Source organism: Musa acuminata, chromosome BXJ2-11 (assembly GCF_036884655.1).
Source record: "Musa acuminata AAA Group cultivar baxijiao chromosome BXJ2-11, Cavendish_Baxijiao_AAA, whole genome shotgun sequence".
NCBI classification, from domain to species: domain Eukaryota; kingdom Viridiplantae; phylum Streptophyta; class Magnoliopsida; order Zingiberales; family Musaceae; genus Musa; species Musa acuminata.
In genome coordinates this window covers 11271238-11298911 of record NC_088348.1, presented here as the reverse complement: position 1 = coordinate 11298911, position 27674 = coordinate 11271238, and the positions used below count along the sequence as shown (strand labels likewise).

Below are 27674 nucleotides of genomic sequence, written 5' to 3'. Positions count from 1 at the left end.
TAAATTACTTAATTTATGTCATTAGGTGTCTAGAAATACATCTGATGATTTTTTAATAAAAATATAATTATTTTTATTATTATAGATTATTTTTAATAAAAATAAAAAAAGAAAAAAAATCAGAATAGATAGTTTTGATATGTAACCAAAACTAGAATTGGAACCACAAATTCGAAAATCGTCTGGATTCGACTTGGTTCCGATTATAAAGATATGGTTCTAAGATTAGGATTACCTCTAAGTCACTATAAAAAAATAAATAGAAATAAATAAATATAGGATGAATTAACGAGAAAAACCTCTCATTTTATTTTATTTTTTCGATTGACACCCTTTTTTTTTGTTTTCCTTATCCCGAGAAAACGTGGACATATAAAATAAAATCTCGCCCTTTGTATTAGATCACTATAAAAACTATACCTGAGGAACACACAGATTCAAGATATAATATAAACAATTTATTGATTTATTTCTGTATTAATTACGGTATTTTTTAGTATGATTATAATATTTTTGGTCCTTCACGAAAATTACTATAATTGGACACCTTTTCGATAAAACGAAACCGGACGGTATATATATAAACGACTAAACCCCTACTCGTAAGCAACACAAATTCACTTCCCCCCTTGGCGTCAGCGGCGGAGCTAAGAAACAATGCCGCTTTCTCTCTCGTCCTCACCCACTGCCGCCGCTACTACTGCCGCCAGCGGAGCCGCTCACCGATTCCTCTATCCTCACCGGCCGTGCCTCCACCGCGCTGGAAAAGTGAGTCTCTCTCTTCTCCTCTGTCCTTTCTCTCGCCCTGCTTTGTTTAGGGCCACCAAGGAAATAATCCACCTTTGTGATGCTTGGTCTTGTGCCTTGGCAACAGAATTTCGTACTTCTCTCGTTTGTTCCCTGTCGGGCTTCTTCCGTAGCTCGCGGTCTGATCAGGGGCATGGCAGATGTGGAAACGCAAAAGGCTGCATCTCCTTCTATATTGGCTGGTATTATCTGCCCTTCGCGACTCTTTTTCGTGTTCTGTTGGCCAAAAGATTGAACTTTTGAAGTTTTTCGGTTCTTTTGGGGTGAAAGGTTGTAGTGTTTGTGGTTTTCATTTAGCCGCTTGATATTTCGTTTCTCCGCCTCTCAAAAATTTTGTGCTAAAAATTTGAATTTAAGTTAATCAGGGAAAATCATATTACTTCTTTTTCCTTTTCTGTATGTAATCGGCCTTTTTAGCCTCTTTATTATTTGGATTTATGTGCATTTCAAAACTGTATTGAGGAACTTGTATTTCGTTCTTGTTTCACATTCTTCCACATGGTTACCCTCTCTTAGGTGGAAATTGAAAGGAATTACTCCATGTCTACATGTGACTAAGCTACAATGGAGAAGATGTTACTTTCTACCTACAATTGGCCACCTTTTTTGCCAAGTTTGTTGTTGGCCTACTTGCTTTTCTAAACCATCCTTTGGAAGTTTACATCTTCTGATGGTCAATTATACAATTTTGTCAAATGTTCCTTGAGTCTTCTTGATTTTGAATTGTGATCCATAGCTTGTGCCATGTTGATGGGAAAAAGTATTGGAAAAGTGATGAATATTTTCATCAGTACTTTAAAAATAAGGTTTTTGCTGATGACTAACCATAGAAAAACTGATTACTCTTTCTCTTTATTCACAGGATCAAGCAAATTCTTTTGACTGAATATTCATTAATCTTGTAAATAGAACTTTGTTTCCTCAAATTTTGGATCTTTGATATTATTTTTGATGAAGCTTTGCGTGGATTGGATATTTTTCTTGCCTGCAATTAGGTCAATGGAAACTTATGTTTGCTATCATTTCTCACAGGAAAGTTAAATAATTGTGAGCTATCCGTATTCAACTAACAACTCATTATAATTTTTTTCAATTTTAGTGATGATGATTGTCAATTCCTTTATCTCTTTGTCTATTTGTTTTCGAGGATAAGTTCTAAATGTTGCTTTTGTGCCTGTTAACTACTGGTTGCTGGTTGTATCTTCACATGATGTGTGTGCTTTTACATTGGCACAATATGTAGCATGCAACTTGGCATGGTAATGTGCTATGGTATGACTAGCACTATACTGGTTTGGTACTGGCATGATAATGTGCTGCAGCAAAGGCAGCACTTTAATGCATTCTTTCTTGAAGATTCCAGATGTTAATTGGTTGCTGCCTTGTATATGCTGCTGTATAGATGATACTTAAATCCAGACTCAATTTTTGGTGCAATGAAGTAATAAGTTAAATTATATATATAGTTGAGTGATCTTTTTCTGGCTCTGGTGCTAATGTTTATAGATCTTTTATTAGTAGGGCATAAGCAAGCATTGATATCATTGTCGGATAAGCGAGACTTATCTCTTCTTGGAGATGGACTCCAAGGCTTAGGGTAAGCTTCAGCATGTGTGAACTTTAATATTTGTATTGGCTATTAAAATTTTATCTTGGAATATCTAATCTCTATTGTTCCTCCCAGCTGTATGTTTAGTTTAACATTTAAGGTTGTTTTATTCACAGTAGGTAGTCTATTTCCTTGCTTTCTGAAAGAGAAATATGTATCAGAACAATGAACATCTTTGATGCAAAAATTGCATATGTATAGTTCTGCTCTAATTGAATTATCTTCAAAGGATTCTGGTGCAACTCTCATGAATTTTCTTTATGATAGATGAGCAAATTCAATACTGAACAAAGCATCCACACTTTCCCCATGCAAAATACGTAGACTTTCTAAAGTGTGGAAAGCTGGCAGAGTGATGAACAATTAGTTGTACTGTCTCTACAAGTGATTAAATATCTTCAAGTTCCTTGACTCACCACAGTGTTCATTCTGTAGATAATCAAGTTGTTCTGTGTATATAACAATCAAGTTCTTGAACAGTTCTCGACTGCTGTGGATTTGTTTAATGGGCGTTCACTTGTTGTCCTTGATATAAATCTCAAGTTGTTTTCTTCTTTATTTTTCTTCTCTCTTGGTGGACTCTTTACTTTGGCAGCACACTTTCATGCGCATCTCATTATTGTAATTCTTAAAATGCATATCTTAGCAATGGAATGGTCTGGCTTTGTTTTTTTTCTTTTGCCTCTAGTCTTCCCTAGCTTCATGCAAATACTTTTTTATAGGTATTCTATTGTTTCGACCGGCGGAACAGCATTTGCTTTAGAAGAAGCTGGTGTCTCTGTAACTAAAGTTGAAGAGATCACCCATTTTCCAGAAATGGTAAACTTTATTATGTTATTATCCTTGACCACTTGTATGTGTCCTCTTTATAAATATCTAGATTAACATAAATAATAACTTTATTATGTAGTTTCAGTTTATTTGAATTATATGAATTTGTCTTCTAGTAACCTCTATTCTTGTTAATATGGTTATAATTGCTTCTCAAAACGGGACCTGCTTGGGTTGAGAAACAAGTATCATCATCTATCCACTTTTGGATATGTGCTGGATATTTACATGGATGGAGAACAAAGGAATTGGAAGAATTAAGTGATCACTAGATATCAACAAATAAAGACTCATAATTTTGTATATAAATGATTTTGCAGCAGAAAGTAGTTACTCATTATACAATCCATCCATTTAACCTTCTCTGGTGGCACTATGTATATTGTGTATGATAGATGTAATTATGTTTTTTCTCTTTTTTCAGTGCCTTCACCAAAATTTTCAAGTTCAACTTTCACTTAAGCAAACTAACTAGTTTGTTCCAAGGAGAGTTGTGTGAGATGTCATATAAGCGACTGTGTTTTGTTTCTCTGTGGGTTGCATGAGTGAAATGTTTTGGGTTGAACCTTCACGATATCTGATCTTCAATTTGATCTTTTTTACTTTGGAGTTTGCTGATTGGAACTTGGTGAAAGCTGTGCCAAGAAAACAAAGGGCATTTTGTTCCTTATCTTCACTATTTGCCTTTTAAAAGGTTGATATTTTTTTACTGGTTGTAGAAAATCCTCTGAGATATCTATAAATAGAAATAACTTTGTTGTCTTTTAGCTTTGTTACAAAGGTGAGCTGGGAGTTTAGGATACGCAGTCTTGACATGATGGTTTGCATGTCTTGAGAACAAACAACAGCGAAGCACATAACTCTTAAGTATCCCAATTCTGTAGCTCATTTTTGTAGTCGTATCTTGTTCAAACCATTGAATAGAGCTGAGGTTATAGTTAAAGCAGCCAGTAGAAAACCGAAATAACTAGTTATAGTAAGCATGAAAGAGCTAAATTAGATATGTTCTTTTGCTACATATGTTGATAAAACACTTACCTAAGTTGGTGGACGTCGATCTAGGATTTGGCATAAATTGAGAATTTTTCCATAGTCTAAACCTGGTACGCTATTCAGGTTTTTCATCTTGAATTTCTTAAATAATTTTCAGGAATCTGATATACCCTGTAGTACGAGGTCCTATATACATGCTATTTTGAGTTTAAAATACACCAGGGTAACATAACCAGTGATTTAAAAAGCGTTAGGCGCCAAAAGGTGCCAAGGTCCAAAAACGCCTGATGCGCTAGGCGCTTGCTTGAGCGAAGCGAGACGCTAAAATATAAAAAATATAATATAATTAATAAATATAATTATTTAAATAAAAATACTATTAAATTAAGAAAATTAGGTACAAAATCATAATAAATAAATAAATAAATCATAATAGTATATTTTTTTATTTTTTAAATAAAAAATTTACTATTAAATAAAAAAGTTAATAGTATTAAAATTAAAATAATATATTATTAATCTAATAAATAAAAATACTATTATTAGCATACAGTTAGCAGTATACTGTTAATATACTGTTAACAGTATAGTGAGAAGAGTGTGAGAAGACCGAGGCTGCTGAGGCAATGGCAACGGTAGCAAGCGATAGCCGTAGTTGGAGCGGGAGCGACGAGCGACAGCGGGAGTGGGAGCGGGAGCTGCGAGCAGAAGCGGGAGCAGCGACAACAGCGGTGAGCGACGATAGTAGTGACGAGCAGCGATTGTGGCAGCGGCGAGCAGTGACAGTGGTAGCGGCAGCAGAGAGCAGCGACAGTAGAGAAGAAATCTCGGCGGCAAAATCGCGAGTGTTAGGGTTGGGGAAGTTGGGGAAATCGCGAGAGGGAGCATGGTATCGGTGATTTAGTTGGTTCGATTGAACCGACTAAAGCATCGGAGACCAACCAGACCTAAAAATCTGGTTCGGTCGCCTAGTTTAACCCAGGCGCTCACCCGAAGCGCCCGACGCTTGGGCTTGGACGAGCGCCCAGGCGGCGCCTCTTTGAAGTGAGGCGCCTGGACATGAAGCGAGGCGCTTGGGCCTCGCCTCGCCTTGCCCGAGCGCCTATTGAAATCACTGAACATAACTTTGATCTGATGCACATAGTTGTGTATACTTCTAAAAGGATGTTGTGAAGGTGCTTTTCTATCAAACTGAATAACTTTCCTCTGCTTGATCATCTTTCATCATAAAAGGTTACCTAACCATTTTATTGATTTCTGCAGCTAGATGGACGGGTGAAAACTCTACATCCTAGTATACATGGTGGTATTCTTGCTTGTAGAGATCATAATCATCACATGGAAGCCTTAAGTAGGCACAACATTGGTAAGTTACTCATCATTATGTCTTTTAGTTCATACATTATTCAAGAATCCTTCTAGTATCGTTTGGATGTAAATAATTCTTGATTATGAGATTCTAAAACTTATAATTTGGACAGTTTAATATTTTCTTCATATTTTTGCAGGAACATTTGATATAGTGGTGGTGAACTTGTATCCATTCTATGAAAAGGTTACTTCTGCCAATGGAATAACTTTTGAGGATGGAATTGAGAATATCGACATTGGTGGCCCTACCTTGATACGTGCTGCAGCAAAGGTTGTTCTAAAACTTGATGGGACATTTACAGTTATGACTTGCCTGGGAACTTGCCTAAGTGCTTGTTTTAACAGAATCACAAAGATGTCTTGGTTGTTGTTGACCACAAAGACTATCCTGCAGTCTTGGAATTTCTGCAAGGAAAACAAGATAATCAGCATTTTCGGAGGAAACTGGCATGGAAGGCCTTTCAACATGTTGCTTCTTATGATTCTGCAGTGTCAGAGTGGTTGTGGAAGCAAACAGAGGATGGTAACCATCTTTTTCTCTTTGTTTTATACATCATATGAACTTTATAAACAGGTTTGCAAATCATATTATTTTTTATGTGTGATCTTATCTTAGGAGATAAGATGCCTCCAAGCTTTACAGTGCCCTTGTCACTGAAGTGTACTCTTCGATATGGTGAAAATCCTCATCAGAAAGCTGCATTTTACGATGACAGGAGTTTATCCCTGGTTAATGCTGGTGGTATTGCCACTGCTATACAACACCATGGGAAGGTGAGAGAAGTTCATTGGGTTTAGTGATACAATTTTCTTATTTCATGCTGCACCAGCCATCACAGAAATCAATGTTTACAAAAAGAAAAACTAACATGGCAACAGGCAGATCAAGGAAGCTAGAAAAGAACATTTACTGTCGAGCATCTTAATTCTCCTATACAGTAGTGGTCAAACTGATTTGACTATGGAAAGTTCCATAGTTTAGAAAAAGGACTCTTGTTAGTCAATTGTTAGAACAATTTGTTTCATTCTGTGCTAGGTAACATGGCAATGTTGCCATTAGAAGAAGAAACATAGAATGGAAAAGGGAAAAAGTAAAACGAACAATAATAGAAATATGTAGAACGAGAAAGCCAAGAAAACGATATTTATGTTGAAGAAGATAGCCAACAAAATATTTATCTACTTATCTTGCATCTTGTGTCACCTATCCGTTCTCTTTGACATGGGAGTTGTCCAAGCAAAAATGCACTTTGGAGTCCACTTTAGGGTTTAAAATAAGTTATGTAGTTTTGGGTTAAATAATATTATTATTGCTCATTCTTTTAGTATTTTGGATAAATTTTCTTCTACATTGAAGTGTTATTAGAGTCCATTTTTAGTTGTTTACTTACTACTGAGTCCACTGATGAATATAGATATGTTTGGAAGAGTCATTATGCCAGAAAGAACCAAATTTTTATTAATTTAAGCATCACTTTAGATAGGATTTTAGATAAACCCTATATTGACTGTAATGTAAAAGTCTTTACCCCAAGCCTTAAATGTATAAAAAAGGCATGTTGCAATTATCAAATTAATGGGAGTGTTTATTATAAAATAGTTAAACCATATTTTTTATGGAATTTTTGTTGACATGTATATTGTTAGTTATGAGTTTGATGATTAACTACTTTGGGAAGATAATTTGTTTGGTACATGTCATATTTGTATAATAATAAATCCTGCTGCATCAAAGCGAAGATTTAAGGTGATGCAAGTAGATGAGATGTGTAGAGAACTACTTTAGAAATCAAAGCGAACCACTGATAACAAAGTGAGAAAAACTAAAGCCCTTGTGAAGGACAAGTATCATCTTGGTTATTTTTAGATGTGGGATGAAAGAACAACTTGAAAATGTGGAAGATGGCATACAGAAATTTATAGGTGCTAGTGATATTGATGTTATAGAATTGCAAGAAATTTAAATTTTTATTACAAGTGTTGAAGTTTATGAAGTTCTAAAAAAGGATATTAAATATTAGATTCAAGAAAGTTTGATGGTCCATGTTGATTGCACTCTGAAGTTATATTTAGAGTTGTGACCAAGTCCAGTAGTTTGGGTCAGTCATGTCATTTATTATTTTGATATTTTCAGATGATTTTTTTTCCATAATTTTGCTGAGTTACTGGAGGCCCATTTTAAATTTATTGCTTGATTTTTGAGTTGGTTACTTAATTTTGAGTTCCTATATTGATATAGGTAGGTCGAATGATTCATTAAACATGTAAAATTCAAGTATTTATACTTTAAATGTCACCTTAGTGCAGATTTTGGATACGAGATGTACTATTTTTGAAAAGTTTTTAATAAAGTTTCTAATTAACATTAAATTAAAAATCTTAAGCTATTAGGAAAGAGTTCAAGACTCCATGGGATTACAAATATCTACCTGTATTATTTATCAGAATGCCTACTTGGTTTCCTGTGAATTTGAAAATTTGGGAAATCTTGTTGTTCTAGTTTTTATAAGATTCTATGAGTCTGCTCTACCTGACAAGTACTTATGTCTCACTTGATAAATGGTTGATTAGCCAATATAGTTCTGGAATTCAAATGGCATGTATGTTTAGCTTTTGATCTGAGGTATTTGGTCATATATGGTTATTCTTACTTTGCTGGGTCTTTTTGTCAAAATTGTTCTCTGGTTTGATCCAGGAAATGTCGTACAATAATTATTTGGATGCTGATGCTGCCTGGAACTGTGTCTCCGAGTTCAAGAACCCTACTTGTGTGATTGTGAAGCACACAAATCCCTGTGGTGTAGCATCACGTCAAGACATCCTTGAAGCCTACAGGCTAGCTGTAAAGGCTGATCCTGTCAGTGCTTTTGGTGGCATTGTCGCTTTCAACACAATAGTAGATGAGGTATTTATCAAAGAAATGAAAATTGAATTGCACAGTATCTTTTTCATAAGCAACACAGTGATGAATTTGAATTTCCATATCTTGATTCACATGTATTAATTTCTGACAATCAAATGCCTAGGACCTAGCAAAGGAAATCCGTGAGTTTAGGAGTCCAATAGACGGTTCGATTCGAATGTTTTACGAGATTGTGGTTGCACCTAAATATACTGAGAAAGGCCTTGAGATCCTCCGTGGCAAGTCAAAGACTTTGAGGATCCTTGAGGCAAAAAAGAGTGAGAAAGGGATGCTTTCACTGCGACAGGTTGCTGGGGGCTGGTTAGCTCAGGACTCTGATGATTTAACCCCAGAAGATATCAAATTCACTGTGATGTCGGAAAGGATACCACAAGAGGCTGAGCTTCAAGATGCGGAATTTGCATGGCTTTGTGTTAAGCATGTCAAGAGTAATGCAATTGTAATAGCCAAGGTAATTCTGTTCTCCACTTCAATACTATATGCTATTAAGCAGTAATTCAATAATTAAGCCAGTTAAGTCTTAGATTATTTAATTTTATATGTAGGAGGCAGTTGGTTGTAATTTAATATCTCTGGATTTGTCTGGAGATTTTAGGTGATTAAAGTTCTTTTATTTCTAAAAAGGAACAACATAGATTTCAAAATGATTGAAGCATGAGTTACAGCAGTTGCATATTTCTGCACTTTTCACTCTTATCATTCTGTTGAAATTTATAATTTTTTGCTCTTTACCTTGAGATCCTTTATAATAGCTTGATATTTATAATATACAACTTGCACATGCATCATCTTATGAATTTATGTTGTGTATCAACATAAACTAGGCAAGATCTTTCAACACAATGCAAGGTCTAAATCTTTGTTTTTGTCCTTTCAGATTTGCCCTAGATTTACTTGTGGTAACAGATGCCTCAATTAACTTAGAAACATTTAGAATTAAATGTTACTGAAATCTTTCTATCTTGGATGTTTATGTTGTGTATAAACTATGATTGTAACCTGTCCGTCATAGTTGGAACTGACGGCAAGGATTAAGATTCAATGGGATAAGGTTGTACTATATTCCTTCTGGCATCTTAAAATTTTGTGTTGTGCATGTTGACAATACTACTTCGCTGGTTGGCATAGGCCAAAATTTAACCTAACCTTATGTGGGTGTTTTTATTTTAACCATGTATTTTGGACAAAATTGATTGGGTAACATTAAGATTAGGTCAAGTGAGTGAAGAACACTAACAATGCATAGTATCAAAATCATCATCTTATTATATAATATAGAAAGATCCTACAGAATGAAGATGATTAATCTGAGGTCTGCCTTTCAATTTAATTTTCAGTTTTTCACTACATCTGCATTCAATATAATAATTGAATGTAATCATGGTTAGACTCTTGTACTTTGGATGCTTTTTCTGTATAATCTACAATACAACTGTATTTCATATGGTAAAATTTGTCCTTTGGAAATCTTCTAATAGTATAAAGCGACTGGACACTTTTTTTTTCTATCAATGATCCATATAATCTTGCGTTTTGCATGCACCACATACCTTAAACATTGACGGCCAGTTTACCTAGATTTACAATGATGATCACCCCATCTTTCTCTGAGATACATCAAAAGAACTCTTTGCCTTAACACCCACTAATAATTTGCTTTATTGTCAATAAAACAATATGTAGATCCTAATCATATTTTGGTGAGCTTTTGGAGCAGGGTATATAACCTCTACCATTTTGTCTTTTGATGTTATGCCAATCTAGTTTGTAAATGCTTGCAGGTTCTTTCCCTGACATATACTCTAATTGTCGTTTCATCAAATTCACTGCACCATTGCTTTCTTCAATTCACTTTTAGATGAGCACTCATGCCCCTGTGCTGATGATCTTCAATTTTCTTTTTTCTATATGCAAATTATTGATGAACTAATCCTGTTCTGTATTGGAGAAGTTGGCAAAGATAGACGTAACTAAGTCATATGTAAATACCCTTTGTGTGAGCTTGATGTGTTTTATGCTTCATCCCTAGTTATGTTGCTCGTGGACTCTTTATCTATCATTGCATCTTCTAAGCTCATTATTTAAATCTTACTAGCTTAGTAGCTTGTGTCGGAGTCATTTGTCCTTCACGTGATTTGTACTTTGATCAAACCAACGCCAATTGCTTTTAACTAAAATATGGCTGTCAAATTGTTTAATAAGGAGAATTTCTTTCATGGATGTTATATTTATTAACTATTTCTAAGAAAATAGAGATCTATTCGTTACATACTAGTGATTGTGTGGTGGGTTTTGTGGCTAGACCCATAAATGTACCAGTAATAATTGACTACACAACCAGATAGTGATTGACATGGTGTTTCAACAAATAGTGTTCCTTTTAGTAGGGTTTGTTGTATCGATGCGTACTGCTCGATATGGGCGATACGTACCGGTCTGACAAGATACCGGTTCACGAACCGCCTTCTACTAGGCGGTATCGGCCACTTGACCCCATATCAGGCGATATGAGATTTGTACTAGGTGGTAACGGTCGAAATCCGATCGTTACCGACTTGTACCAATCGGTAATTGTCGATTTTCGGCTATTATCGATCAAGGGTTGAGATTACTGATCAAGGTCGGATTTTGACTATTATTGGTCGAATTTGATTGTTTGAGGCTTAGAAACAGAGATTGATCTCATGGTATTCACAATCGTCATATTATGGAGAATCTTACGACCAACAGCGGTATGGTGATAGTTGGTCATACTTTTCCGAGTAACAGTACGATGATCGATCTTACAATATGGAGTAGTTGATCAGTAGCGAAAATAGAAGTTCCGACATTCTCTATTCTCCGCACCAATACATGCCACATTCGTCCTTCCCTCAAGAGCCGCCTTAGATATATGTGGTTCACGACAATCAGATTACGACCATCACCATATTGATGCACCAATAACATACGGTGTATCAGTACACTATGTCGTGGGATCAATTTCAGGATTAGACCCAACAAACATATCATATTGATATATAGATACACATAGGATCGAGGACCTCAATCCATCGATTGTGGAGTCTCATTGTTCTTTTTGGTGGTAGAACCTAGCATATTCATCAATTGATTATTTGATTCATTTGAATTTTAAAGTTTAAAGTTTAAGTTATATAAAAAATAATCTAATAATTTAAATAATTTTTTTTGTAGATAATTCATTATTAATGGAAGGACGATTTGGAACATATTACAAAACTACTCCTCAAAGCTCGAAAAAGATATGTGACATTATTCTTTCTTAATTTACATTATTTTTGATAAAATTATATTAAAATTATATTTATTTCTAACTTAAAAACCCTAATCTAATTTTTTTTCTATTTTTTTAAGTATTTTTGAAGGTTTTTTTTATGACTTTGGGCATATCATTGGTATGCCTATACGTACCGAGCAAGACTTGGTACATTAGTACGGACCGAATTGCAATCCTTGTCATGAATGGTACCGAGCAAGGCTTGGTACAAGTGTAATTTCGCAGGATTTAGCATGTGTCCTTGTTGGAAAACAACAAGAATGAATGAAACATCTTGTCATGAATGACAGGTCAGACCGTTCTTTGAGCACCTGTTCTTGCTGATATGATATGCAGTTTTTCCAATTAATTAGATAGCTTGAGGGAAATCTATATGTTGATATTAGTAATGGACTAAGGTAGATCGGAGGTTCTTCCTTAGATTAGTTTATTTGAATGCAAAGCATCTGTAGATTAATGATGATTTTATGTATTTTTAGCTTATGGAAAAAAAAAATATTGTTCTTGAGCTATCCATTGATGATTAATTCCTCTGCTTAGTAGACAGCTAAAAAGCACAATATGCCAGACAGAGTCTGGTTTCTGACAAATTACAAGGAAATCTACTCTATCTTTGGCTTCTGCGACCATGTGGTGTTTCTTATATTCCTCAAGTGTTCTCATACACAGGAAACTGAATGTTTCTTTTTGCAGAATAACTGTATGTTGGGAATGGGGAGTGGGCAGCCAAATAGGGTGGAGAGCTTACGAATAGCTTTTAGGAAAGCAGGAGAAGAGGCAAAAGGAGCTGCTTTGGCTAGTGATGCTTTCTTCCCATTTGGTAAGAACTATGAAATCAACAGACATGCTGCAGCCATTGTTCTTTCTTACATATGCATCAAATGATTATACATCATGTTTCTTTCTCTTATTTTGAATTTTCTGAACGTGTGGTTTTCATTATCATCTTTTCAACATAGGATGATAGCCAATTTTGATCTTATTTTTGCTAAATTGCCACCAAACATGCATATCAACTCCTAGATACATGCTTTTGTTCTTTGTACTCTAGATATGTGTCTACATCGATCTGTTTTCTGTGTCATCATCCTCTGTGCCTTATATAATCGAGGATACTCCATGGGATCGATGAGTCTGTCGTATTGGCTGTAAAATCATGCGATACCTCTAATTCTAATCGATGAGTCTCTAATAGATTTTCATAGGTCTTCCTCTATGTCATACCAGCTAATTCTAATTGACTCACCTTGTTTAACTAATAATTTATAAGTTTCCTTTTAGCATTTTCATGCTGTTTTAAATGATTCTCTGATTCTCTCGGATTTTTTTTCTATCAAAGCTTTGTATCATTGTTCTTCAATTTTAGCTTTTTAATAATCGCATTCATCCATCTGAGTATCTTCATCGTAGCATCCTTAGTGTTTGCGTGCTGATAAAGTTTAAAATCTGTACTACAATTTTCAATCCCGCAACACTATGATCTCTCTTTTGGGAGAGGGAATGATCCGGATAGGCAGAAGAATAGAAATAATAGTCGATAGTTCCATCATGGGCTATCTGGGTGCTGCAACTGAACCAACCATGCAAACCAAGTAAAACAATATCTGCTTGAGGACTGGGTCTCTCAAAAAGGGGATCACCGTCACTTATTTATCCTCCAACTGGACACTGAGAACTTTTGATGGCAAAGTGTTCATACAACATCTACCTTAACCTTGTTTTGTTTTTTTCTGTTTACTTCTTTGGTGGGCTTCTAGTGTACCTTGTCAAGACATAGACAAAATGATCTGTAGTGGCTTTATTATTGAAACGAGATTACTGCATTGGCAGCTTGGAAGGACGCGGTCGAAGAGGCATGCCAGAACGGTATCGGAGTTATTGCTGAACCTGGAGGCAGTATCAGAGACGGAGATGCCGTGGACTGCTGCAACAAATATGGAGTTTCTCTTGTCTTTACGAATGTCCGACACTTCAGGCACTGAAGACCATCTTCTCTCCAAGTATGGAAGAGAAAATTCCTGACAGAGGAATACAGTTCAGAAGCAAGACTAAATGGTGAAGCCAAAATCTACACTCATGGTGACTGGAGGCAAATAATATAATATTTGTTTTCTCGTTCATTGGATTGTCATGGTTTTGTTGCTGCAGGTTTCATATCCATGTGAAAGTGGTAGAATGATAAATACCATTGTCACCAAAATTAAGAATGATAATGGATAGGATATCATGAATTTTATTTTTATTTTCTATACAGGTGCTTTAATTTTTTTTATTTAGGTCCAACTCATATATCTATTTTTTTTTTGTTAGTACCTTTTCCAAATATGATTAATGGTTACACAAATCTAGCTTAAGTGGGTTAGAATGGCAGGTACCCGAATAAACGTAATCTATTGTGGTCACTAGAAATAATTAATTACAGGATGTTATTGTAAGGGATATTAATAGTCGATCACAAATAGTTGAGATATTATGGTTTGTATTTTAGAAAACATTGGGTGCTGAAATATCACACTTATATTGAATTGCAGGCCAAGAATAGCAAACAAAGCAAACTCCAAAAACAAAGAGCTGCTGCTACCATACTCAATTGAGGTCTCACATAATAAATTTACAGCGGGCATGTCAACCGCGCAGGGCAATTCTATATCTTAAGTGTACGTGTGTGTGCATGCAAGTGCGTGCGTGCGTGTATCCAAAGCCAACTTATGCATCAAATTGTTCATGGAGTTCAATGTTGATGGATGGTGGGGTAGCAGCTCGCACTCCGCCATCCAATATTAATGTGGTGATTAAGAGCATGGTAAACCCTAAACCCAGCCTTATATTAACTGACTGATATGCACTTAAAATCATACACGATAACGAATGCACAGGAACAATCAATTTGTTCTAATCTATACTGCAACTTTAAATATCAACATCATGTGCATATTTTCTGGACTTCTATCTGCAATGATAAATAGGATGAATCTAGCTTGTCCACAATAATGAATGAAAAGAAAAAAAAACAATTTAAATTATGCAGAAATCAGCTTACTTGTTTGTATATCTTTGTCGATTGAGCCAATTAACTGATCTTGTTGACCTGATATGGCTTGTCCTTATGTGGATGGTGATGATGATGTGAAAAATTGAGCCGTCGTGTTTGGTGTAGGATCAAAGATGAAGATCAGATCATCGACAAAACTGAAATTGTGTAGCTCAGATAATCCAAACAGGTTCCGTAAAATCTTGTGTTGATCCACAAAAGTTCCGCATCATAAAAAATCAACTACAATCCTGCAACCAACAAGAATGAATAGAATTGTCCATATATTTGATTTCGCATTCTTGCCAATTAACAATTAACTCAATAGATTTGAGTTCCACAATTGCATATAAGAAACAAAAGCGGAGAACCAAGAAAGAGTTAGTTCTTGGTCAATAAAAATGCATTGGTCAAAGTTATTTCTTCTAACATAAAACCTAAATAGTGGTATGAAAGTAAAAGATTATGGCACTGAAGAAGCAATGCCATATATTAAAACGAAATGTCATCAGAGCATTTGATATACTTGCTGCTTCCTTCAAAGTTTATTGATCTAAACACTTTGAGAGAAAGAGCCTCAAACGTCCTCTACTCTTGCCGGGTACATGTGTAAGGAGCCTATACCATCCGACAATTTCCTGTTCTTCCACCTGCGGAACAAGAAATCTTCTGTGCCTAGCACATATAATACCTGCAGAACATCCATTTCATGTGTCAAATAAGAAAGGAGTTAATTACCAACTAAGAACATAGCATAGTTGGCCACGAAGTTTAGTTAAATCTTGAGATTAGTGCCTGAGAAGAACTGAGCATCCTGCATTGCAGACCGTTGATCATCTGAATCTTACTCATGGCCTCGCAAGTTGCAGAATGTTCATCATCACAATTACACTTACGCATATTCCTGCAGTTAGACATAAATCCTAAAAAAACAGCCAATTAAAGAAAACCTCAACCATCATACAAAAAGATACCTCCGTAGAAAAACATTGCTCATTTCCTTTATATCTGGAACACTTTTAAGGAAACCATTATACAAGTAATCTGCAAAATCAGAGCCTGGAGAAATATTAGTTGAGTCACTTTCTTTACAGGCATGTTCCACCAACTGGATTGATAACCGTGTAGGGTTTAGAGACTGCAAAAATAAATTTGATGAGTCATGAGTTGAGAAAAGTGCTCGCAAAACAAAAAGAAACTTATAATTCAGCTACAGAGAGCCATGAGAACCTACACATTCAAATCGGAAAATGTCCCCATCATGAATGACACAAGCATTTTGGAGATAAACCAAATCACTGAATCTCCCTGGTCCTCTTGAATTTTCATATGCATAGAGCTGAAAAAACCTATTGTCCATCTCATTTGATGCAACTGCTTGTAGCTGACAGAAAGATGTGAATTACTTGAGTTTAATGAAATTCAAAAGTAGAATGCAAATATTCACGAGTTTAGATAATTTGTACCTGTTTCACGAGTTTAGATATCAAAATGTTCAATGTAGAAAGCAAATATGATTGAGGCCCAACAAAAGTATAGCAGTCATCTTCAAACTTTGATTTATCAATAGAATGGTTAAGAAATCTGTAAAGTGATTCTTTAAATCTGCACCGACATGGAAAATGTTATAGCACATAATGATATAGCATTAAATATATATGCATATAAATAAATTATTTACGATACATTACTTGGCGTAAAAACTAGGAAGGCCTGTATTCTTCAGTGTTCTCAATTGTATCTCAGCTGCTGATGAATTGGTTTTAGCAGAGAGTATCCTCTCATACAATATCTGCCAAATAAAATATTATATAAAATTACAGAAAATTGTTTCTCTAGCTATATATACAGAAATGAAATACATTCTTCTGACCTGGTGAAATCTAAAGAGCAAATAGAATGAAGTATTGCCATAGAAGATCCTTGATCGTCTGTCTTTGTGATGTAATACTCTAGGTGCACGCTCAGTAAGAGGTTTTGTCATTTTTGGATGACAAATTCCCTCAAAAATGTCTAAAACAGACATTTCGTCACTCTTGGTGTCATGATCTATACCTTCCTCTTCCCCATCATGTTCATGAGAGGATTCCTGGACATCATAACCAACATCATCACATTGATTGTTAGATGCATCTACAACTGTCTCAGATAAATTTGGGCTGTTCCTCAAATGCCTTGAGGAACTTTCATCACCATCATTAACAGCATCGACATCATCCACTTTGGTCTTCGCCTCTGCCTCAACATCACACATCGATTCTCCAGGACATACTTGATATTGTTTGCCTTCTGGACCATCCTTAACTTCAACTTTGTCAATCACAGTACCTTCAAGATCTAAAAGGCTATTCTCTTCAAAATGTACTTCAGGTGACAATTCACCATCTTCTCTTCCATCTTCACAATTACAAATGGCAGCAAGTTCATTGTATTGATAAACTTCATCAAAAATTTCTAGTTGTTCACCACATGTCCTGTGCGCAATAGACTTACGATTCTGAGATCCCTATAGAACAAACAAAACATTATTACTCAATCAGACTATGCTCATCAGTAATATAGAATAGAAGGTGCATAGTACTTTCACAATAGGTCATCAAATAGACTTGCATGGTACCAATTACTAGCTAAAAGAGAACATAGAAGAACATGTTTAGATAAGGTTGCAACATAAGGTTGGAAAAGCACAAAATCAGCAATGTGAAGAACAATGCAGCACAAAAAGAAGAAAAAAGAAAGAAGGTATGTACATTGGTGACCGCATAGAAGAGGTAGTTGATTCATGTTTGGATCATAAATGTGAGAGAAAGCATAGAGAAAAGGTTTTGCTCAAATAGCATGATAGCACTAATGAGACAAAGTGAAGTGAGAACTCTGAAATGGAAAAGATATACTATAAAAATAAGAGAACTCAAATGATGGCTCAGTAAGACAACAATGAAGAGTGATCATTCACCAAAAGACCTCAGAATTAGGACTAGTAATCCACCAGAATATGAGTTTGTTTGGGCATCATTTCAAACTATATACATGCAAGGCTTTTGGATTGGATTTATACAAAATGAAGGCCCACTCACATAACACTAACAGTCTCTCTCAGAAAATGAATCTGTTAAACCAAACAAACTGAAAAATACAACTTCCACTTGAATATTTCATAAAAGGCTACACAGCAACATTTTGTTATTATGTGATGAAGCCCGAAATGCCTCTGGCTAAGTTTCTAGACTTCTATGGTGATTGGCTGCTGGGAAGACTGTGGTAAAGTATCTGTCCTAGTGCATACACTAGATTCCAACATAAACTCAAGTTAATTTCATATATTCAAGCTATTTAAAAACTCTTACCCCAAGAAGTACCAGAAATGCAGGGAATCAAACAAATACCCAACATGCACCAAGTACAAAAGATTGGGAATTGAAGGATCGAAAATTATAGACAACATTCCAACAATAAAATAAGTACAATACAATAGGAGAAATGTTAAATAAAAAAGAAGAATATGTGTCAAAATAACTGAGGAAATAAAAATGTCAAATAATTTCTGTTGACTAGTGCCAATATCCACTGTTCCAAAAGAAGGTAATTGATTACAAAACTCATTGATTAGGATGTAACCTACTCTAGCACATTTATTCCTTTTCTTAAATGAATTTTATGCCAAAAAAAAAAAAATTGAAACATTATCAACACTGTGCTGGAAGCTCATTGGCATTGCTAGTGCCGTATGTTCCATCCTGGATTGGAAAAGCTGATCAAATGGAAAGAGGAACAAATACAAAAACCAAATACTTACCTAGTTCTGGCATGTCTCTGGTGGTTGGCAGAGAGTGAGAGAGTAAGAGAGAGGGACGGAGAGAGAGAATGTGTGTGTGGAATGCTATGTACAATCACTCTTGGTACATACAATCCTTGCTAAAATATTTCAATTGGTAGATAGAAGTAAAATTATATTTCAATAAACAAAATAGTGCTACAAAGAAAATCTACTTGCATTCTTTATCTTGATACAAGAATAACAAGTCATAATGTTTCAACTTTCAACGATTTGGGATAGGCTACATGGATCGTTTAACAATGTCATTAGTTAAATTTAAAAATTATAATTTTTATTTATAGTTTACAATAAAGTCTTTCTATGTCTCCCTCCACCTCTTCTCACATCACTAATACTAATTATGTTGCCTCTTCTAACTACAACACTAATAATTCATCTTGATATTAAAATGATAGGAAATAGGCCCAACTTATACTTAAGATTCTAACATCCCCTATCAAATTGCAAGCCTAAGCAAGAATTAATGGGTTTGACAAGTGGACCCAAGCCAAAAACCATCGGGCTTTGCCAAAAGACCCTGCATGAGCAAACTAAACATTAAAGGGGCTAGAACCAGGATTTAGACCACAACTTGCATAATAAGATTATTAGTTAAGGTAGCACCTCTTAGAAAAGCTTAAGCTAATAGGAAAAATGTAAAAGGATAAAATGTATAAACTTATATACAAACTTATAGATCATGGCTAATATGTAAAGTAAAAGCAAGGATAAAATGTCCAATGCACTTCAGACTTAAAATTTTTGCTAATGTAAAAATAAGCAGAATAATACCTCAAAATTCTTAAGATTTTCTTTTCCAAGTTGAGGAACAGATGGGTTGAAAAGGTAACCAGATTTGAGATGTGTTGAAAAACCTCTAGCACAAGGAGCACCATGGCTTTGCCATGAGGATGACACACTACCTTTATAATCATGTTTCATAGTTTCTTTGTTAATTTCAGTGTCCTGGAGCCGTGAAAAAACTCCAAACATTGGCTCCACAAATGTTGTCCATACCTTCATGATCTTGTCCAGCTCATCCTTTGAGGTGCAATTTTCAACACTTGATAACGTAATAATTTTGTACAGTACATCATGGATTTCTGTGTCTGTATATTCAAATACCATATTAGATATAATATGTCCATTCCCAGCAGCACTCTTGAGATGATTGTTCTCATCCATTTTCTCATTTAGTAGTTTACATTCAGCCAACAAAGCTACAGAGATGACAAAAAACATCAAACTATGAACTGAGAACACAGCAAATTTTGAGTACAGCAGGAATAAAACAACTTTATAGAACAAAAAAAAAAAGCAGATGCAATATGACAACAGATTGTCTACTATAGGTTTGCACAAAAGAACTTCTATAAAAAAAACAAATGCAATATGACAACAGATTGTCTACTATAGGTTTGCACAAAAGAACTTCTATAAAAAAAACAAATGCAACACCTCTCTACTTGAAGGGGTAAGACTAAGTGCATTGATTGGCGGGAGCCTTGTACACTAGATTTATCCTTTTTAAGAATTCTTCTAAAAAAAGAAGTTCACGAAGATATAATAAATTTCTACCTAAAACCAATTGGTCTCTAAAGATTACACAAAAAATAATCATGCAGAATGATCATTTATTCCACTGATGCAGGTGAGTCTAGGTGGCATATTAAGGTTGTTCTTTTGCCATGCCAGTCTCATTTAGCTTCTAGATTGTTAGATTATCATAATTCAGTGTAAAACACCAATTGCTTTCTTTTTAAATGTCCTTTTTCCAAATATATAAAAGAGCGTATAATGAAGAGGTAGGATACTTGCAGATATTATCATTGAATAGCTGAACAATCATGTCATCACATTAGTGGATAAAGAAATGCACAAGGATCATTCAAATTAGATAAATGAAATAGAAAAAAAAATGAATATTGTGACTTTTGGCACCTCACTTGATTATTAATGCATTATTCTTTTCTAATCAGCTAGGTTGTTGCAACCGTACATACCAAGAGATGTTCATCTGATAGGTCAATAAAAACTTTCTTCCTTAACAAGGAGCCAAGTACTCTGAATCCATAGGCCTGATATTCTATGCTTAAAGGCAGCCAGTATAATGCCTGTACCACAGGACATTTTATTGTTTTTTAAGTATTTTTTCAGGATTTTTTTCGAAATTGATATGTACCGGCATACCAACACTCAGGACAGTCGTATGGACTGGTATGGTACCGGTCTGTGCCTTGAAAGGTCCATTGTCGGTACATGAAATTGTGAACTTTGATATAAATTGTACCTTATATTAGGCGATGAATTTTCCCCTCAGCAAAAGTCTGCAAACTCCTAAAAACTACTCATTAAAATAATACTAGGATATGATCTTTGAGAACAAGGTCACTCATCACCATACTGCTGATTGCTCAACTCTCCAGAATGTGGCCAGACATGTGCATGAGCAGGGCACCAGAGAAGAATCAGTGCTTCTGGGCAGTTCTTACAGGATGAACAAATTATGAAGATATGTTTATAAAATATAGTAAATTAGTTGTCAAAAGAACAAACATAGGTATCCAAAGTCTTGCAGAACCTATGCCATAATAAAACTCGTTGACTGTAACAGAAGCAACAACTACCTCAAGTTTAAAGTTGCCAATTTGCTTGAAACAACAAAGAAACATAAATTGCTAGATAATGATAAATTGTGTCGCTGCTGCATGGATATTAGCATCTGTTTGCAGCTAATGGCTATTTGATATTCTGTATAGAATGGACTACCCATGCATGCCAATTGAAATAAATCCACAACAAACTAGAACCCAATTTTATACAAAATTTATAGAATGGTCTAAGCAGGGAACTTCATTTCACCTAAACCAGTACATACCAGCCGGTTCCGAGCATGAACTAAGACATGACTATCCCTTTAGATTTTTTGCCCTGGTATCTAGGGAAGAGGATTCCTTTCCACTGACACCTCATCCCCTTGGCCAGGCTATCAGATAACAGTTAGATTGATGACGGAAATCCTACCCCTCTCAACAATGTGTTTGCTCTGAGGTTGCAAAGCAGATCCAAGACATGGCTTGCTGCCTGGTAAGTCTATCGAATAGGGCTAACCATCTGGTCCATACCCAATTATTTCTTTATTTTTTTACTAGGAATACATAACCCCCACCAGCCTCTCTCTTGCACATGATTTCTCCTCTCGCATTCACCTCCGTCACGCTGCTCATCAGTCACTGCCACTGCCAGTCCACCCATACTCTCCTCCTCCTCCTCCTCTTGCCCTTCTCCTACTCTCCCCTCTTCCTCTCCTCCTCTTCCTTCTCTTCTTCTTCTTTAGGTCTAAGGCCCAGCCAAACTTTATGAAATAATAAAGAATCAGAAAAGAGGAAAACAGAAAAGAATGTACATGATATCTAGTCAGGCTAAAGTTACCTTTGAAACTCAGGGTCTTTGGATCTTGCTGCTTAAAATAGAACCTACGGTGGTCAAGTGCTCTTGAATGGTTCTTGACGAAAACTTCAGCCCAATCATTTTGAAGGTCTGCTCGCATTCTTAACCCTTCCTCTAGCTTCTGCTTTAAACGAGTCAATATGACAGGCAATGAAGCACTCACGTTCTCACGTAGAATATCAACAACATGCAGTCCATAGTCACCATACAACTGTTCTAGACATCTCAAGTCTTGAGCTGTAGCATAACATAAACATAACATAATCTCCAATCCAAAATTTTTAATGCAAACTCCAAACAAGTTTAGCTTTGTCACTTTATGCATATACTTACAAGTAAAGTGGTCTTCAATTCGAATATTGATTTCCGGCTCAATTTTGTGAGAGTGGATTTTCTCTAGTAACTCCTCCACTCTCTTGACAGTTAAAGTTGCAATCTCTAACCACATATCCAGCTCAAACCTGGAAACAGTCATGATATTATAAAAGAATTCAACTATTGATGCATCTTCCAGTCATGAAAGAAAAGATGTGGTTGTGGGCTCTTATGACGCATTTCTCAGTGCTAGACCTTATTGTAAGGGCTATAATGGTCTTGAACAATCTACATGCAAGATTTCACATTGGTTACAAAGTTAAACATACCTATCATCCTCACATCTATTTAAGCATTCTTCATACTTGTTCCTGCGTGTAAACTTAAAAGGACAATTCTCACTTCCAAAAGTAACAGATACCAGATGAACATTCAAGACAGATGCACCAAGCTCAGTCATGCCGCTTGCTGGAGGTACTGGATACTATTGAAAAGCACACATAATAGATTAGCAAAAGATAGAAAACTAAATTCCTAAAAGACAGAAAAAGTAATATAAGATCTGAAGTCTACATTCTTAGGAAGAAAGCAGTAACTACAGGCATAACGCTGACAGTTTGAGAGATCTAGCTCTGAATCTGCTCTTCTGAGATCACATTTTTCATTTTCTCTAGAAACATCTGCATCTTTAGAAGAAGGACCCTTTTTAATTAGCCTTTTCCCTTCTATATTCCTATCACTCTTGGACAATTTTACATTCTTGATATCATCTCTTTCAAGGTCCACATCCATGAAAGACTCCTTTTCCATGATTAGTCTAGCTTGATGGCCTTCAAGAGAAAGAGCTGCATTAGAATAGGATGATAATTTTATTGAATATTAAATGCTAAATAAGATGAAAATAACAACCAAATATAGATTTGGCAAGTTAGGCACTGGCAACATGCACATGCCATTTTGGCATGATAATGGATCCAGGAAGCAATTCCACGATGTTAAGAGTCAACAAATCGGGTCACAAATGGAAATTATCCTGCAACTTATCCCCATCAAATCTTGTTTTCCTATAAGAAAATGATACATAATCATGGAAGCATGGACTGATATGTCATGAAGAAGCTTCAGAAATGCAAACTGCTGTTGTTTACACTTTACACAGTAGACTAACATAGGCCAAATGCCATGTAGGGAGGTTTCTAAAGCAAGAGTTTACCCAAATACAATAAAATCAGAGCAAAATAGAAAGAAAAAGAATCAGGTTGTGCTTCCAGTTTATTATTTGGATAAGAGATCATGTCCAAGTGTGAATGAAAGTCAACTCAGTCATCCTTAATTAAATCATCACAAAATATTGTCTAACAATCCCACTCCACCTAACTCCTCACTGTCACCAAATAAAATGGGCAACTCAAAACCAGATATTTAGCATAAATTAATAAACAAAACAATCTCTTTTCCATTTTTAAAAGTAAATAACATATTCTTCATTTTCTTTTATATGTTGAGGCATTGGAACTTTTTAAAAAATGTTAGTAGCCTAGCATGTTGAAAGAAATATATTATGTGATTGGAAAAGGCAATAGACATGAAATCAATAAATCAATATTCAAATACTGAGTTTTGATGTTCAAATAAATCAATATTAATAAAAAAATAACATTAATTCTTTCATGCTCTAAATAAAATTTTAATGATAACTTTGGTAATAGACATGAAATGGAGTGTCATGGGAACTGGGAACTCCATTCGTGGGTCTGACTAAATAGTTGCATTTACCAGATGTTGTTTAAAAAAATGTCTAATTAATAAAAACATTTAATTGGATTCACGAATTGGAAGATTGTTCATCTTCTAAATCATCTTTACTGGTTTTGTCCTCATATTCCCATATCAAGAAAAGTAAAGTCAAAAGTGTGACATTGTATTACCTGATTGGCATACTACATATGATTTGAGTTTAAGAATTTCAGAACATATTGTCAAGGCTTGCTTTATACAAGTTATTGAGTTACTAAATCAGTTTTGGCCATGGTAAATGGTGGTAACAGGACAACATTGTGATCTCTCTGTGTGGGCGAACATGCACAAAGATAGTATTCCCAAACCTAATACACATTGACAGGGTCTGAAAGGCCCACTACATGCAAGACATCTTCTAGAAGATTGCTCAAATCATAGTGTTACTTTGTGAATGTTATTTTCCTGCATGAAAAGCATCCTAACTGTGTAGACATTGAGCGCATTGTATCTGGTCCATTAACAGTAAGTTTGTCTATAAGGAGTTAGCTCAACCAAACATTGAAGTGAGAAATTTGTTCCAATTTATTAATGAGGCTTGTTTTACCATTTAAACATTTGGTCCAACATTTGAATTTTGCATATCATGGTATGCATATCTCCCTTTTTAGTATGTGATAATATTAGAATATAAGTGCCTTGAATAAGAACGAAAAATGTATTTTTAGCATCTGCATAAAATAACATGGATATTGGCCTCGAACCAAGGGGAATATAAATAGAGAAAATATGGAGCCCTAGATATCCATTGGAATAGTAATATGGTTATATCATCTAACAAAAATCGTTTATCTCTGCCTGATGTTGGATATGATCAATGTTGTTATACAAGATGAAATGGAGTACTGTGTGTTTATTGTATAGACTATAGAATCACATGCCATTGACTTGCATCACAAGTTTATTCAAACCTTCACTATAGATTGTGGATGTTGGATGAGATGTATATACTTGTCAATGGCTGATTGCATACATCCACATGCACACATACATGTCAAATGATGCCTCCAATTTATATTATTTTACATCTGTGTCCACTTAAAATATAAAGTCACAATCCCATTAACTTGCATTACAAGTTTATTCAAACCTTCGCCATATACTGTGGATGTTGGATGGGATATATATACTTGTGAATGAGTGATGGCGTATATCTTCCTAAGTAACACCTACACTGTTTTCCTCCTGCCTTCCCATCCTCTTCTTTCTGCAACATGGCCTTGATTTCGATGTCACACCAAGTTGAACGATAACATATATTTGGACATGGGTTTATCAAACACAAGGTAAGAGTATATTTCATCAATTTTGATGATAATTTCTTGTTTAAATATATTTCTTGTTCTTCTCTAATAAAAAACATATCTTTCACAGTTACAAACTTACAATCAAGTCTTTATTTGATATAATAACTTTGCACTAAATAGTTTATAAATCCATGAACTGGACATAATTTACATTAAGGTTTCTTCAGATTCACAACCTGTCCTTTTAATAGATCTATTTCTCAAAGAATAATATCAGAGAAAGATATTATACATTTATTTATATATGTTCAAGATAAAAATGAAGAAAAAATTAATTGTTTCTAGTGGGTTATTGGTGGTCATGGGAATCCTACTGGTCACCACCACGAGAAGGAATAATGACCTTAAATGGGTATCGAACTCCACTGGATTTGCTGAGTCATCTTGAAGCAAGACTAACCCATGTTGATTTTGATTAGCAATCAGACAATAATATTGGTAAGCTTGTGATCAAGTCAAAATGGAGATAAGAAAAAATCTGAATACCGTTGGGTCAAATTAAAAATTAATTTTAAATAAATGTGAGAGGAATATTGGATGGTTAGGAAAAAAACACACACACAACAAGTTAATGTTGCTGAGTGCACAGGGTTCACCGTTTTCTGGATGAGGATATTAATGTGGATGTGCAGCTTACTAGAAAAAACAAAATAAGAAAAATATACAACCTTGAACAATCAGGTGATGCTCTGATGGAAAATAAAATGAGGAAAAGTATTTAAAATAATATTGAAATATCAAAAGGAGATCAGTAGATGCTCCAACTAGTCAGTGAAGCCGATTAGGATTAGTTGTGTAAGAGAGTAAGAGATGTAATAGACCCCAGGCACTATGGCTTGTTTTTGTTATTATTGTTGTAATGTGGATAAAAATACAATGTTTTGTATAACATCGATAATATGCAAGTTACTATAAATGTTGTCCATAATATGCAAGTTCCTACAATGTTGTAATGTGACATCCCTGACAACACTAGTACATGGTATATTTGTGCATACTCCTATTTTGTCCCTTTTATCATTTTTACCACATGGAAATCTTCCTCATAAGAAAGGGGCCACACAGCAGGAAAAATAACATGATTGCAATATTGATGCAGTAATTTATGATAAAATACTATAACTAAATAGCGCAAGGAGGTTTGTCGGCATGATGAAACAACAACTATGAAAGATAAAAGGTAACTTGGTGCCAAAATCTAGTTACCAGCTTATAGAAAATGAGAGGTGGGATTTTTCTAGATCATACATGAGAAATGCCTCAGTTATCATACAGCAAGTTAAAAAGAAAAGGTAAACCTGACCACTTTTCTGCTTTTTTCTAATAGGACATTTAACAAATCTAAGAGAGAGGGCACACAATCAAATGTAGAGTATGTTTAACAAGACCTTTATGTTGTTGAAATGATGTGGAGAAGGTGTTGGTATTTGAAGCAGGTATGATGTGGCAACTGCAAGCAGGCCTGCAATTGTTTGGTTTGTAAAGGCAATACTACTATAACTACAGTCCCTCAGAATCTCATCATAACAGCATATCTTAAGAAAGAATTAACAACATCTTGTTTAAAGTTAGAATGAAAAATCATAAACATCATATATGTGCAAAGGCCAGTTACAAAAGACTCACAGTTTTTACTTTCAGTAAAAGGTTTGAGCAGGAACGAAGATGAATTAACAATTGAAACTAAAAACAATTGACATGTCTGTGGACATTTTAGCATCTATGTTCAATGAGAATGCACATAGAAAGTCCTGTGATGCATGAATCACTAATTAATTACCAAGTTACTATGCACAATGTTCCTATGATTCTTAGGAAAAAGCTTTTATTACAATGAATTAGAAAGTTTCAAGTACTTTCGTCACCTCTCTGCAGCAGCATATTGTTCAAATCCTTTTCATGCTCCATGTCCATTTTGGCTGACTCATACTCTCTCCGATCCTTGTGACTTCTCTGAAGGTGTTTTCTTCTCTTGTTGTGCTCTAGGTCATGCAATTCATTGTTCAATTCACCTTCAGCATGTGAATTGCATATTTGTTTCTTCTGAAGCAACTAGAAGACACAATGTGTCATGTCAGAGTATGTTAAATTGAATACAACAGGGTATCACTACCAAGCAGTTCCT

The 27674-nt window shown here is 35.1% G+C and overlaps 2 protein-coding genes across 3 annotated transcripts; one reads left to right on the top strand and one right to left on the bottom strand.

The window, feature by feature from the left end:
- Window positions 1-611: 611 nt before the first annotated feature.
- LOC103974849 (uncharacterized) lies at window positions 612-14104 on the top strand. Of its 2 annotated transcripts, none has more exons than XM_065132009.1 (12): window positions 612-768; window positions 875-989; window positions 2329-2404; window positions 3139-3235; window positions 5504-5606; window positions 5749-5882; window positions 5957-6134; window positions 6228-6385; window positions 8307-8516; window positions 8638-8985; window positions 12526-12652; window positions 13663-14104. In XM_065132009.1, the coding sequence occupies exons 1-12, from the start codon at window positions 658-660 to the stop codon at window positions 13812-13814; spliced, it is 1809 nt and encodes a 602-aa protein (XP_064988081.1). In that variant the 5' UTR covers window positions 612-657; the 3' UTR covers window positions 13815-14104. The 2 variants fall into 2 exon arrangements, with proteins under 2 accessions (XP_064988081.1, XP_064988080.1); XM_065132008.1 differs by having other exon boundaries at window positions 2326-2404.
- A 1530-nt stretch (window positions 14105-15634) lies between these two features.
- Window positions 15635-22905, bottom strand: LOC135627525 (paired amphipathic helix protein Sin3-like 4). Its single transcript, XM_065133654.1, has 10 exons — window positions 22775-22905; window positions 22464-22591; window positions 22113-22367; window positions 19473-19900; window positions 16737-17369; window positions 16555-16655; window positions 16330-16468; window positions 16098-16247; window positions 15838-16001; window positions 15635-15767 (listed from the first exon to the last, which is right to left on the bottom strand). Exons 1-10 carry the CDS (start codon window positions 22903-22905, stop codon window positions 15635-15637), a joined length of 2262 nt encoding a protein of 753 aa, XP_064989726.1.
- Between the last annotated feature and the right edge of the window lie 4769 nt (window positions 22906-27674).

Excerpts from the sequence above, each read along its gene's own strand:
- LOC103974849 (XM_065132008.1), top strand. The coding sequence starts at position 658 with ATGCCGCTTTCTCTCTCGTCCTCACCCACTGCCGCCGCTACTACTGCC. Across the intron at positions 769-874 it reads GCCTCCACCGCGCTGGAAAA|AATTTCGTACTTCTCTCGTT; the intron begins GTGAGTCTCTCT and ends CCTTGGCAACAG. Across the intron at positions 8,517-8,637 it reads TCAACACAATAGTAGATGAG|GACCTAGCAAAGGAAATCCG; the intron begins GTATTTATCAAA and ends TCAAATGCCTAG.
- LOC135627525 (XM_065133654.1), bottom strand. The coding sequence starts at position 22,905 with ATGACTGAGCTTGGTGCATCTGTCTTGAATGTTCATCTGGTATCTGTT. Across the intron at positions 19,901-22,112 it reads AAAGACCCTGAGTTTCAAAG|CTTTGTTGGCTGAATGTAAA; the intron begins GTAACTTTAGCC and ends TCATCTCTGTAG. Across the intron at positions 16,248-16,329 it reads TATCTAAACTCGTGAAACAG|CTACAAGCAGTTGCATCAAA; the intron begins GTACAAATTATC and ends TCTTTCTGTCAG.